Source organism: Prionailurus bengalensis, chromosome C1, assembly GCF_016509475.1.
Source record: "Prionailurus bengalensis isolate Pbe53 chromosome C1, Fcat_Pben_1.1_paternal_pri, whole genome shotgun sequence".
Classification (NCBI taxonomy): Eukaryota; Metazoa; Chordata; class Mammalia; order Carnivora; family Felidae; genus Prionailurus; species Prionailurus bengalensis.
Genome location: NC_057345.1, coordinates 31,964,022 through 31,978,427, shown reverse-complemented (window position 1 = coordinate 31,978,427; position 14,406 = coordinate 31,964,022). Strand labels below are relative to the sequence as shown.

At 39.3% G+C, this 14,406-nt stretch overlaps 1 protein-coding gene across 18 annotated transcripts in view; it reads left to right on the top strand.

Moving 5' to 3' along the window:
- The window catches only part of SCMH1 (Scm polycomb group protein homolog 1), a 188,452-nt gene that overhangs the window by 90,644 nt on the left and 83,402 nt on the right, over nucleotides 1–14,406 (top strand). For 15 of the 18 annotated variants that reach the window (XM_043574594.1, XM_043574578.1, XM_043574579.1 and 12 more), the window contains one exon: nucleotides 9,585–9,673. The exons of 2 other annotated variants lie outside the window; for them this stretch is intronic. In XM_043574594.1, the coding sequence (XP_043430529.1) occupies nucleotides 9,585–9,673 (89 nt within the window). Of the gene's footprint in view, nucleotides 1–2,406; nucleotides 2,453–9,584; nucleotides 9,674–14,406 lie in introns of all 18 variants that reach the window. One more of the 18 variants, XM_043574589.1, reaches the window with a different exon arrangement.

The following is a 14,406-nucleotide window of genomic DNA, read 5'->3' as shown; positions in this document are numbered from 1 at the left end:
CACTTCTGGGTATATAGACAAAACAATTAAAAGTAGGGATTCAAGCAGATATTAGTATACCTATGTTTAGCAGCATTATTCACTTTAGCCAAAAGGTTGAAGCAACCAAAGTGTCTATCCGTGGAAGAATGGGTCAACAAAATGTGGTATATACATACAACAGAATATTACTGAACCTTAAAAAGGAAGGAGATTCTACCCCGTGCGACAATGTAGATGAATCTTGAAGACATTATGCTAAGTGAAATAAGCCAGTTGCAAGAGGACACTGTATGATCCCACTTATAGGAGATACATAATACAGGCAAACTTATAGAGACAGAAAACAGAATGGTGGTTGTCAGCTGGTGGGGAGGGAGGAATGGCAAATTACTGTTTAATGGGTACAGAGTTCACTTGGGGAAGATGAAAAAGTTCTGGAGATGGATGGTGGTGATGGTTGCACAACAATGTGAATGTACTTAATACCACTTACTTTTGAGAAAGAGAAGGGGAAATATGTATACACACACACGTTTTATAATATACATGAAATTACATATTTTATATACTTATTTTTATGAGAAGAAACACAGGAATGTTAAACCAGAAAATAAGGAAAAGGTCACCTATTGAGAGTATCTAGGAATAGTGTGGAAAGTATAGCAATGAGGGTGAGACTTCTCTGAGAATACTCTTTTATATTCTCTTGACTTTTGCATTATGTAGATGTTTTACTTTAAAAATAAAACTAAACCAGAGAAAAGAACAAATCATATTCTGAAATTGATTACAAACAGAAACAAACTGAACTATGTATCAAATGGATATCATAACATTGGGACACACTTCAAAGAAAAAATGGAACTTCAAATAAATCCTGATGTTTTATTAACAATGTTAGTAGTTTTACCTTAATCTGAAGCTATTTTGCGTGTATTGAGGATAGGGCAAGTGAGTAAAGAAGATACAAATATAGGATGGGGGAAGATGAAGAAGAACCCTGTAGTATAGAATTTGAATTGGAGGTATCTATTATGAACTCTTAACTTTAAGAAGTGTATATAATTATATATATATATATATATATATATATATATATATATATACACACACACACACGTATACATATATATATGTATATATATTTGTATTATAATGATATAAGTTCTGTTCATTGAAAAGGCCTAAAAGTAATGACACCTCAGTAGCAATGTGGTTTCTAAATCCCATTCTCCACTAAAAGGAATCATGGCTCCTTGGAGAAATGACTGATTCCAGGGCTGAGCAGAAGAGAAAATGTAAGGTGAATTTGGAACATTCTATTATGCCAGAAAGAAAAGAAGTCTTAAAGAACAAACATATCAGAAGGACACAGGAGCCAGCTTGAAGGGGCTCTGATCAGCCAAAACTGGAACAATAAGAGTAACAAACAGAATAATGAAAACAAGAGAACAATGGTATTGGCATCCATAGGTCCCTAGTAATACACATAAAAAACTTTAGAGTTGCAGGGAAAGGTCTAATTGCAGAATGTCAGCTAATAAGTATAGAGAGAATGATAGAAAATTACCATTTTGCAACCACCATTTTAATTGATTCAGGCAAGGATAATCAGTGAGTGCTAAAACCACAGGGTAAAAAAGCTTACTGGAGAATAGGGTATTCACATAGTCTCAGTGTTTCCTGTTAATTACAAAGGGAAATTATAATGGAGAAGTCTGTCAGTCACTCCTTAACAAGTGATCAAATTCAGTATCATCGATAATTAGATAAACCACATATGTGCTTCTTAAAGTAATGAAGTGAGAAGTACTCAACATCACTTGTATTTTTGTCAGAACTGTTTAGCATGAATGTAATCATAAGGAAACAATCAGAAAAAAAAATCCAAATTGTGGGATATTCTATTAAACAGCTAGCCCACAGTCTTCAAAAATATCAGTTTCATGAAAAACCAGCAAAAGACAACAGGGTTGGCCTAGATTAAAGGAGGCTAAAGAAACAGGACAACCAAATACAATATGTAATTCTCGTTCCGCTCCTGTACTTAAAAAATTCAACTGCTATAAAGGACATTTGGGGGACAGTTGAGGATATTTTAAATTAAATTTCTCAGGAATGACAGTATTACAGTTTTAAAGGAGAACGTCCTTGTTCTGAGGACAAATGTACTGATGTGTATTTAGGGGTGAAGTGTCATTATGTTTCTGACTTTCTCATAGTTCAGAGGAAAAAGTGTGTGTAGATAGATGGAAAGCAAATATGGTGAAATGTTATTAGTTGTTGAATCTGGGTGAAGGATACATAGTTGTTCATGTACTGTTTTTGCTACTTTTCTCTAGGTTTAAGATTTTTCAAAATAAAGTTTAAATAAATTATGTACATAATTATACATATATATGTGTGTGTGTTCATGTTCCCCAGGCCTCCTCTGGACCTCTCCCCAGAGTTGCTGAATCAGAATCTCTAGGTAATGGGGCTTGGGATTCTGCATGGTAAAATGACTCTCCCGAGACTCTAATGAAATTGGTCTATATTTGGGAAATATTGCTCTAGAAGAGCCTTCTTCTCCTGTAAAATCTTGTATGGTTTTTGTGTGTATGTGTGTGTGTTCTGTTCACATAGGAACATTCGTACCCCCCTGCCAGAGTCTTCCGGGGGGAAAGGTGGAAAGGTAGAATGATTTTCAGGTGACATTATTATCTCAATGCTGCCAACCTTTTCCTCACACCCTGTTGTTTCACTAACCTATTCTACTACTCAAGACTGTGATTATTTCTTCTAAAAAAAAAAAAAAAAAAAAAGACTGTCTGGATCACTGGTTCTCAAACTTGGCTGCCAGTTAGAATCACCCAGAGAGCTCTTAAAATTTTCAGTGCGTAGGCCTTACCCCAGATCAGTTAAATCTGAATTTCTGGGGTTGGGACCGATGTATTCTTTAATGCTCCCCAGGGGATCCCAGTGTCCATGTTGGATTGTCCCTGGTCTAAAACAGAACCTGGCTTCTGGTGAGGCTCCTAGTCAAGTGTGTCAGGATCCCAGCACAAAGTGCCTGGTCAGCAAACTTGGTCACATGCTCTGGGGTGGGTATAGGTGGTACCTTGACTTGAAAGGAACCCTTTGTATATTCCTGTCACTGATCTGTCTTTTCATTTGCTAAGTAGCCTCCAGGGCCTGTCAGTAGAAAGGGGGATTTAAAAAGATAAACGTCTCATTTATCACAGAAATATAAGCTCTTTATAGAAACCTGTGGGGGTGGGGCGCCTGGGTGGCTCAGTCAGTTGAGAGTCGGACTTCGGTTCAGGTCATGATCTCACGGTTCGTGGGTTCGAGTCCCACATCGGGTTCTGTGCTGCCAGCTCAGAGCCTGGAGCCTGTTTCAGATGATGTGTCTCCCTGTCTCTCTGCCCCTCCCTCGCGCTCTGTCTCAAAAGTACATAAACATTAAAAAAAATTTTTTTAAATAAATAAAAATAAAAAAAGAAACCTGTGGGGGTGGAAATAACCCAAAATCTTAGAGAGAGATTACTTTAACTGTTGGTGTCTTAAATGCTTATTTTGCAGAGATAATTTTAAAAGTATTCATTAGGGGCACCTGGGTGGCTCAGTTGGTTATGCATCCAACCTTGGCTCAGGTCATGATCTCATGGTTCATGAGTTCAAGCCCCACATCAGGCTCTGTGCTGACAGCTAAGAGCCTGGAGCCTGCTTCAGATTCTGTGTCTCCCTCTCTCTCTGCCCCTCCCTTGCTCATGCTCTGTCTCTGTCTCTCAAAAATAAGTAAACGTTAAAAAAAATTTTTTTTAAGTATTCATTAAACTCCTTCTTCTCTACAGCAAGGACCCTGCCAGACCCATGCATACATATATCATCTCAAGATTAGTCACAACCGCCCATTAAATTAATCTGAATTAACTTGAGTTTGAGTGTGTATATGGGGTTGTAACAGTGACATGGGGATGGAGTCCTACGAGAACTATAAGGAATCCAATCTCCCCAAATGGTCAGGTTGGGTATTCACTTCTTCCTCGGGGAAGACAGTATGTTCAGCACCTCTCTGCCAGTTTCACTTGTGTGTTCTTTCGTGCATGGGGTAAAACTGAGATAGTGTACTCAACCTCAGTTTGGAAGCCTGGCTTTAGTTCAGTGTCCTCATCTGACAAATACAGAAACAGGGAAAGGGAAGTGAGTTGTCCAGGATTGTACAGTGACTTAGTGGCATATTTCTGTACATGTATTTGTGGATGTACATGTATGTCAAGCTCGTCTGGGAGAAGAGAATGAGTTTGGAATCATCTTGACGGCCACAGAGTCTAATAACTTCACAAAGCTTTGAATTATATGGGACAATGAATGGTGGGGTGGGGAGTGGGGACCCACAGCCATGTGGTTCCTGGTGTGAGTGCTATTCTGTTACTTGCCACCAGAGGGCATGAGCTCTGATTCAGTTCTAGACCTGCTGATCTACATCTCGTTCCAGAGCTTCCTCAGGTCAAGGTTAAACAAATGGATCCTAACTTCTTCAGTAATCCCACAGTCTTGGGAATATCTGGAAGCTCTTTATAACTGGTTCCATATAAATATTTTTAAAGAAATCCTAGGTAAGCACAGAAAACTCGCAGCATGCCTGGGTTTAGAATTAAAGAGACCTGACTTTGTAATATTAGCTCAGCCACTTACAAGTTTAGTTATGTGGCCATTGGTAAGTTAATCTACCTTGACTTTTAACGTTGAATTTCAGTCGCCTGCCAGATCCTTCATAAACTCTGCCATACCTGGTTTTTGAGTATTAAGTGGAATAACATAATAAAGTATCCAGCAAGTCTTGGTACCTGTTTAATAAGTGGAGATTTTTCCTTTGTTCAATAAAACTCTCACGGAAATTAAATTCTAGTTGGAAAAGACATACACATTACAAGGAAAAAAGAGAGAAAATTCAGGCAATGATAAGAGCTAAGGATAAATAAGGGATCAGGGGGTGCCTGGGTGGTTCAGTCAGTTAAGTGTCCGACTCTTGATCTCAGCTCAGGTCTTGATCTCAGGTTCATGAGTTCAAGCCCCACCTTGGGCTCCATGTTGGGCATGAAGCCTACTTAAAAATATATATAAATAAGAAGGGAGCAGGATTTAGGAGGCTGTTTTAGGTAGGATGGTCTAGGAACACCTCTCTGAGGAGATGATATTTCAGCAAAGAACTAACAAAGATTTGAGAAAAGGGGGGAGTCTTTGAGGCAGAGGGACACAGCTTGGTGTGTTTCAGGAACAGAAAGACCAGTGAATGAGGGGCAGATGAGTTATGAGAAGTAAATTCATTCCAGACCGCATGAGCTTTGTTAACATGCCTAAAGACTAGATTTATTTGTGTTGTGTATGGGATGTAAGCACAACAGTGATGTGGTCTGATTTATATTTAAAAAAAACATGCAAACCTATCATTCTGGCTGTTATGTGGAGAACAGACAGTAGGGAGGCAAAAGTAGAGACAGTCTGCTAGAAGGCTGCTGAGCATTCGAGGCAGAGTGTGACTGTGCCTTAGATCAGGGCGGTCACTGGTGGGTGAGAAATCTCAAATGGCGAGAAATGGTTTGATTCAGGGTATATTATTAGATGCGTGTGCCATCAAGCCTTGCTGACGAATTGTATTTGAGGGGTGCTAGGAAGGGAGGAATCACAGGTGGCTTCTAGGCATTTTGATCTGAGCACCTGGGTTTTAATAAGTGGTGTCATTAAGTGAGCTGAGATACTGGAGAAAAGAGCAAGTTGGGGGCAGGCAGCAAAATCCAGAGTTCTGCTTGAGACTTACTCATCTTGAGGCCTCTTAGCATCCAAGTGGACTTACAGAAAAAGGCAGATGGAAATACAAGCATGAAACTCAAGGCAGAGGTTTGAGCTGGAGATATAAATTGGCAGTCCTATTTGCCAGGGGGAGACTGGGGACCAAGAGGAAGAGAACCAGTGGCCAAGCACTGAGGTGCTGCCACTTTCAGAGGTCAAGATTTCTGACACACCTGTTCTTTTCTTCACAAGCAGGCCATTGTTTAATTGGAGGAGATCCTCAAGTAACTGTTTTTAATCTTCTTCCCTTCCCTCTTTCTCCAATATATGACCCGAAACTCTTTTTACCAATAAAAACAGTAAGGTAGGGCTGAGTGCTGAAATATCTGAAGACATTAACATGCAGATTAATAATGAAGGTTCTGGAGACAGAGGAATTGGTCTTAAATCCTGCCTCTGCTATTTACTAACAGAGTGGCCTTAGATATTTTATTTAATTTCTCTAACCTCAGTCCTTCCATCTACAATGGCCAGCATGTATGTTATATCTATTATATATATTATTATATACCAAGCTGTGTTTTAAGTCTTTCACATGTATTAACCTATTTTAATCCTTAGAACAACCCATCGAGGTAGTTACTATTTTTATCTCACTTTATTTTTGAAGAAACTAAAGCCAGAGAGAGGTTTTTGTAATTTGCCATACGTTACACATCAGGGAGGTGGCAGACTAGATTTAAATCAAGGCAGCTGGTGTCTGGACCAGTGCTACGTTTCTCGTATCTAATTCACAGAGTTGTAGTAGTGATTAAATGAGATAACCCACTTAAAGTGCTTGGCACATAGAGCCTGGAACATCATATGTGCATAATAAATGTTTTCTTTGGAAGCAGCATAGTGTAGTGAAAGAGAACCAGATGAGAGGGCTTAGGACTCCAGCCTCATTCTATAAGAGCAACTTATGTGACCACAAATAAGTTTCTTAGCCCCTCTGGACTTAAGTTTTGTAATCTGCAACAGAAAATTTTTGTACTGTATGGTCTCTGAGGGCCCTTTCAATGTTAAAACGCTATCTGTGACTTCCCAATACAAATTATAGATACATTTGAATTTGGAAGGGGGGTTCCACCTCACTTAGGGGCCTGGGGAATAAAGTACCTTAATAATTCCTTGGGCTGGTAACATTTCTGCGTTGCCCTTCTACTCTTGAAGGAGCTTGCTAGGAGGTAGTGAAACGGAATAGTTCTTGACTACTATAGGTCTGGAGTTGGACCACCATTTATGGGAATCTTCATCACTTACTACCTTGGACAAGATGCTTGAGTTTCCATTTCATCTTCTGCAAACTAAGAAGAATAATACTGTGTACCTCATGGTAGTATTTCAAATATCGGGAAAGAAATTGCATGTAGAGAATTCAGTACATAATAAGCAGTCAGTGCATATTAGCTATTATAATATTATTCTAAGTGTTCCCAGAGCTGAGGGAACTTTTTTTTATTTTTTATTTTTTAGTTCTTTAAGTTCCATGTGACATGGAAGCTCCTGAGTAACCCTTTTCTAAGAAATGGAGTTGGTGATTACATGGCGAGGCACTTGCTGGTTGCTGAGGGCATGAATCTGAGTGTTCTGACTGAGCAGTCATTTCTTCTACTCCTCTCTTTTACCAGGGATAGCAAGCATGTCTCTCGAATAGTTGTGTCTTGCCACGTCTTGCCCGTAAGTGTAGTGAACCATTCATGGCCCATCTGCTCTAGGTTTGACTTGCGTCAGTCCTTGACTAACCTAAGGAGAGTTGTTTTCCTCACACACAGACCGGGCCTGAGTTTCTGGAGAAATTTATTTTTTTTTTTTTTTCTTTTACCCTGATCAGAGGAAAAGTAGTAGTCAAGAATCCTTTGGCCGTGATTGCAAAAACTCAACTCAAAATAGGTTAGAGGAGAGGAAAGGAGGAAGCAGGAATGACTGAGACCGTATAACCAAGAAGGTAAGGCCTGCTGCTGAGTGGGTTTGAACACAGAGTTGTAAACCCTCTCATGATTCCCCACATCGTGCTCTACGTTGGCTTTATTCTCAGTTCTCCCTGTAGCAGTGCCAAGCCTACAAACAGCCTTATAGCCACGACCTCAGGGAAAGACTCCTTCAGTGTGTCTGTCATGTCGGAAAACAGTTGACCCAACTGGGGGGACACACACACACACACGCACACACACACACACACACACACACTCTTGGTGTAGGGGAGTCTGATGCTCTTAAATGGCCTTATTTCGCATTCCATGGCCAGGTTGGTAGTCATGTGATAGACATCCCCACCAAATCACATAGAATTTTTCCAAAAGGAAAAAAACTAGGCAAGCAAAAAAGTAAACAATAGCAATTTTAGATTAAGTGATAGGAGCATCCGCATCGCTGTCACCATTGTTGATGTGAAGGAGCTATCAAGACATCTTCTGACCTTGGGGAACTTGGCTTAGCCTAGCCAGCTTTGAGACAGTTTAAATCGTACAGGGTGATGACTCTCTGATTTCCATTTTCTTCTCTCTCTCTCCATGCCCTCCCCCTTAATTATAGCTATTAATTAATACTCCCCAAAGCTGATTCTTCCCTTTTTCATTTTACCTGCACGCTGATAGTTTAGCATAGTAGTTAGCAGTGTGGACTTAAGGATCAGACTGCCTGGGTTTCAATCCTGTCTTTCTCATTTGCTCATTTTGAAATCGTAAGTTTACTTTATACCTCTTTTCTCGTCTATAAAAGGAAGACAGTAGCTACCTTCCTGAGTTGTCTTGAGTAGATAGACTGTGGAAGGTGACTGGCTTAATATCTAGTCAAATGGTCAGTAATAACAGATGTCATTGTTGTTGTTATTTCCAGCTCTACAGCTTTGAGGCAGCCTATCTGTTCTTTTGTCAAGAATAGGAAAGCTGAGGGCAATTGGGAGACTTTCAAAAAGCACAAGATTTGGGCATCTCAGGATAGAGAGTTGAAGCCAAATCTGAAGGAGGCCTTTGGAACTCTAGCTGGAAGACCTAACTCCGATAACAATCTTATTTTTACAATTTACTAGTTAAATGGTACATTCTTATTGGCTTTTACTTGCTGAACGACAATGGGCAATCTCTCTAGGCTTCTTTTTATTCTTTTGGAAAATGAATATTTTTGGATAGGATTATCCCTTCCATGATCATCATTGTCTGATCCTTAATTGTTTAAGTAAAAATGAATATTGGAAAGCGTTCTGTAGTCGTGTGTGTGTGTGTGTGTGTGTGTGTGTGCGCACGCACACACGCGCACGTGCATGTGTGTGAGAGAAAGAGAGAGAAATGGTGAGTTAGTTTATATTATGATAAACCGAAAAGATTTACTTGTTTATTGGGTGTAGCATGCTACATACCTGGTTTCTTCCTAAGAGATTATCATATCCCCTTTCACACCCCACTGTCTAGATCATTTCTAAGTATTTGTTGATCCTATCTCACATCTCTTTTGGACTTGTCAAGGAAAGATTTTTAGACATTATAATACATATTTTATAGTACTTGTCGTAGAGTCCGAAAACTTGGTTGGGGATTTTGTTCCACTACTTACTTTGCAACATTACCTTGGGCAAGTTACGTTCCCTCTCACGTGCCTCATTTCCATGTCTGTCTAATGAGGCATTTCTTCTATTTAACCTGTAAGTCCTTTCCTAACAGTCTGTGACTCTGTAACTATCACAGCATAGGTTGTGGCAGGAGTAGCTGGATTCCAAAGGGAAAACTTGGTATCACCAGTCCCTTTGAAACCTATTTTTTATCTGTTGCCCATTATGTTTGCTGCAGGATTTCGGCTGAATGCCTCCTCTTGGCCCATGTTCCTTTTGAAGACACTAAATGGAGCAGAGATGGCTCCCATCAGGATTTTCCACAAGGTATGGTGTCCTTCGGATATCACCACTGCAGACTGCTAAGGTCAAATGCTTACATTCTTTCATTTACTAAGCCCCTGATGTCTACTTTATATTTATGGCCTGAGGATGCCTTCTCAGAAACTCGTTCAGTGGAAGGATTTTTTAGTACCTTATGAAGCAGCAATGATCCCTGGAGGAAATTACACCATAAGTTAGGATTTCTGGTTTTTGGGTCCCAGCGCCACCATTAATAAGCTATGTCCTTTTGTCCTCATCTGTAAGTGGGAGTCTGTCTACCTCACAGGATCGTTAGGAAGTTAAAATGGGTTTATCAGTAAAACATAAAATATGATATAAATCTAATGGAGCTATTCTTATCCCAGATCTTGGAATTCCCTAAGTTCCATATGCTAAACAGAGAGAAAGGAAGGAGACTGTTTTTTGAGTGTCTACAGGATGTTTGGAGTTGATATACACCATCTCATTTAATATTCACAGTTAACTTTCTGAAGCAAGAATTATGATTTCCACTTAACAGCTAAGAAAATGAAAACTGTTGAATAAAGAACTTGCCCAAGATCACATGGCTAGTAAGTGGTGGAACAGGGATGTAGAACCCGTATCCATCCTTTCTTGTCTCCCAAAGGATGAGGCAATCAGTCTGCTCTCAGCTTAACTCTTTTAATGAGGTCAAGGGGCCTGAACTAGAGTTGCCTATGCTGCTAGTTAAGTCTAAACCCTAAGAGCACCTTGGTTCCCAGAATATAGTGTACTGGGCAACCTAGAAACCCTTTCGCTATAGAATATATCAAATTGGTGGTGGGGCGGGGGGAGGGAGACCCACAAATATTCTTTTAAATGCTTTGCTGAGCTACCAGAAAGTTAGAAAACTCTCCAGAGGCCAGAATGAAGAAGGAGAACCAGTGTTAAGTGTGACGTACCGTACCTGCAGGTCCCTTAAGGGGCTTTGCCAGTCTCACTTTCTAAGGATCTTGTCTTTTAGCAGCCGTGGTAGGATAGATGAGCACTTGGGCCTGTGCAGGGCAGTGAAACAGGCCTGAGACTGTGGCCCTGAGACTGCCACGCAGACAAGTAGGTCAGGTCCCTCAGGTGGTCCCTCCTAGTGAAAAGACTGTTAATACTGCTGAGGAAGGTGTCTGCCTCAGCTCTGCAGTGGGATGCAAATGGGAGTCACCGCCCCTGATAAATCAGCCTAACCCGTGCAAGTCCAGATACACCGCATGTGTTGTCTAGGAACTTCAGGGCTGTATGGAGCTCTTTCTGAGTGCCTGCAGAAGCAAACCCAAAGTCTCTCTAGAGGGTTTGGTTGCTTTCAACACAATGCCATAGGAGTCCCAAAGGTGAAGCACCACTGAAGAGGAGTATTCTGTTCAGAATTCCAGAGCCCTCAAATACTCTCAGAATAAACCCAACATGATGAGACATCAGTGGACCCAACAAAACAGTAAGGCTATAACCAGAGGGCTTCCAGATAATAGAAATAGCAGATAGAGATTATAAATTAAGTATTTGAAAATGATTAAGGAACAAAAAGAAGGAATTTAAAAGTTGAGAGATGTACAAAACCCTATTTTTGAAAATATTTTAAAAAATTGAAATGAAACTTAATGGTTAAAAGTACAACTTAATAGGTAAGTATATAAGAAACTAGGACTTAGATAAAGAAGAATTAACTGAAAGATGTATGTAAGGAATTTCCCCAGAATGCAGCACAGAGAGATAAAGAGGTAGAAAACATTAAGGAAAAGAGACCAGGAGAATAATACTAGAAGGTCCAACGTATGCTGAACACAAACTTCGGAAAGACTAATTAGAAAGAATAGAGAATAGGAATATTCAAGAAGGTATTAACAGAATTTTCCAGAGTGTGCAATAAAGGCAAATACATACCTTAAAACATCACAGTATTAATTGAAGTCCAGAGAAAAGATCCGAGCAAGTAATCACACAGGGTACCTTCCAGAGGGTTACAGGTAGCGTGACAGCACATTTCCAGACAGCAGCCGTAACAAGCCAAAAGATCATAGAACAGTATCTTCCAAGTACTGAGAATAAAATTATTGTCCACCTAGAATTTTATATCTAGCTGTACTATTATTTCAGAACAAATACAAAACCAAGACATTTCCAAACAAACTAGTACAAGTAGATACTTTCAGCCACTGAAAGAACAACTGAAAAATCTATTTCAGGAAGGAGGATCATTGAACCCAGAAAATAAGAATGGACGTAATAGTGATGAGGAAAGATTGCTTAACATGTGGGTAAAACTAAGCAAGCAGTGCCTGTAACTGTATAAACTAAGTATAATAACAATGTGGAACTAAATTATCAAATACCTATTAACTCAGGAGTAGGTAAATTTCAGGAGTAGATATTGTTTGGGACTGTACATGTAATGAGTTTTAGACTGAATTATGTCAACTATACAGCTACAGTCTCAAAGCAATCTGCTAAAAGATTCTAAATAGAATGGTTAATGTCTGAATCAATGGAGGGGGTAAAAAGGGAAGAAAATTCAATTTACTATAAAGGAGAAAAAGGAACCCAGAAAAATCAAGTTACATAGAAATGTAGGCAATATAATAATTGTAATAAATTTAAATATCTCAGTTATCGCAAAAAAGGTTAAACTCATCAGTTCAGTCAGATACCCATTAGATTGTTTTTAAATCTAGCTCTATGCTGTTTATAAGAGACCCTGCTAACATATACACCAAATGTTGAAAGGAAAAGAAAAGACACATCAGGCAAATCTTTGTCAAGAAAGCCTATGCTAACTATACTGACATTAGGCAAAGGAGACTTTGTCGCTGAAAGACTTCATTAAAGAGGTCACAATCTAATAAAAAAAAGTACATGCTCCTGAAAAACAGTGCCTCAGATACGAAAGCAAAATTTGACAGAATTTAGACAAATTGGAAAATCCGCAGTTGTTGACGAATATTTCAGTACATGTCACTCAGTAATTGATCAATAAAGCAGACAAGGAAATTGGTGCATCAGTCAGCATAAGCTACTCAGTATTAAATCAGCTGATAAGTTTTTTGTTTTTTGGTTTTTTTTTTTTAGGTTTATTTGTTTTGAGAGAGAGAGTGCATGTGTGTGCCACTTGTGAGCCAGGGAGGGGCAGAAAGAGAAGGAGAGAGAGTCCAAGCAGGCCCAATGCTGTCAGTGCAGAACCCGATGCGGGACTTGATCTCACAGTGAGATCATGACCTGAGCTGAAATCAAGAGTCAGACACTTAACCGACTGAGCCACCCAGGGGGCCCAAGCTGATCAGTTTTTAAGAGTCAGTTGCAGGGGCGCCTGGGTGACTCAGTCGGTTAAGCATCTGACTTAGGCTCAGGTGGTGATCCCACAGTTTATGGGTTTGAGCCCTGCATCAGGCTCTATGCTGACAGCTCGGAGCCTGGAGCCTGCTTCGGATTCTGTGTCTCCCTTGCTCTCTGCCCCTCCCTTGTTCACACTGTCTCTGTGTCTCTCTCTGTCTCAGAAATAAATAAACATTAAATTTTTTTAAGAAAAATAAATAAATCAGTTGCATTTCTATTTAACAACAGCAAGTGGCTTGAAAATAAAATTAAAAAAAAATTTTTTTTTTCTTTTAATGTTTATTTATTTTTGAGAGAGAGACAGAGCATGAGCAGAGGAGGAGCAGAGAGAAAAGGAGACACAGAATCCGAAACAGGCTCCAGGCTCTGAGCTGTCAGCACAGAGCCAGACACGGGGCTCGAACTCACAAACCATGAGATCATGACCTGAGCCGAAGCCAGACGCTCAACCGACTGAGCCACCCAGGTGCCCCTAAAAATTTTCAAAGATAGCGCTTATGATAACAATAAAATAATATGCCTAGAAAATGTTAATAAAAGCATGAGATACTTATAAAGAAAAATTAAAAATCTATATTAAAGAAAAAATCTACATTAAAGAATACTTAAATGGAAAAGACTATTATGTTCATGGATGAGAAGGCTAAATATCATTTATACAAAGGTTATTTCTTTCTAAATTAATCTATAAATTCATTGGGATTCCACTCAAAATCCAAAGAGGGGTTTTCTCTGGACTTGAAAAGCTGATTCCATGGTATCAGCTTTCATACCAAAGATCATATGAAATTCATAATGAAAGATCAGGGAGAAAGAATAGCCAAAACCATAATAAAAATGACAAAGCAGGGGACTTTTTCTACCAGATACCCATTTAATAAGACCATGTTAGTAAGACCCTGTTATTGGTGCAGGATCAGAGTGTAAGACCAGAGAAAGAATAGAGTGTATAACACTTTTTGAGAACTTTATCTTTGCAACTACACTGCAGATCCACACCGTTGGACAGAGTGAGCAATGTTACGAGCACCTAGGAGGGCAATTTGACGATACTTAATAAAGCATAGGATGTGTATATCTGTCCTATAATCCAGCAATTCTACTCCTACTTACATACCCTAAAGTAACCCTTCCACACGTGTGCAAAAGAACAAGTGCAAGAATGGTCACTGAAACTCTTGAAACAGTGAACAATTAGAAATGATCTTAAATGTCCATCTGAATAGAATGAATATGTTGTGATATATACATATAATGGAATATGAACTATTAGCACTTGAAATATATTGGAGCTAAATTTATCAACGTAGGTAAATTTCAAAAGTGTAACATTAACCACACACAAAAAAGTTGTAGAATGATATGTATGGTATAATACCATTTATATAAAATTTTGA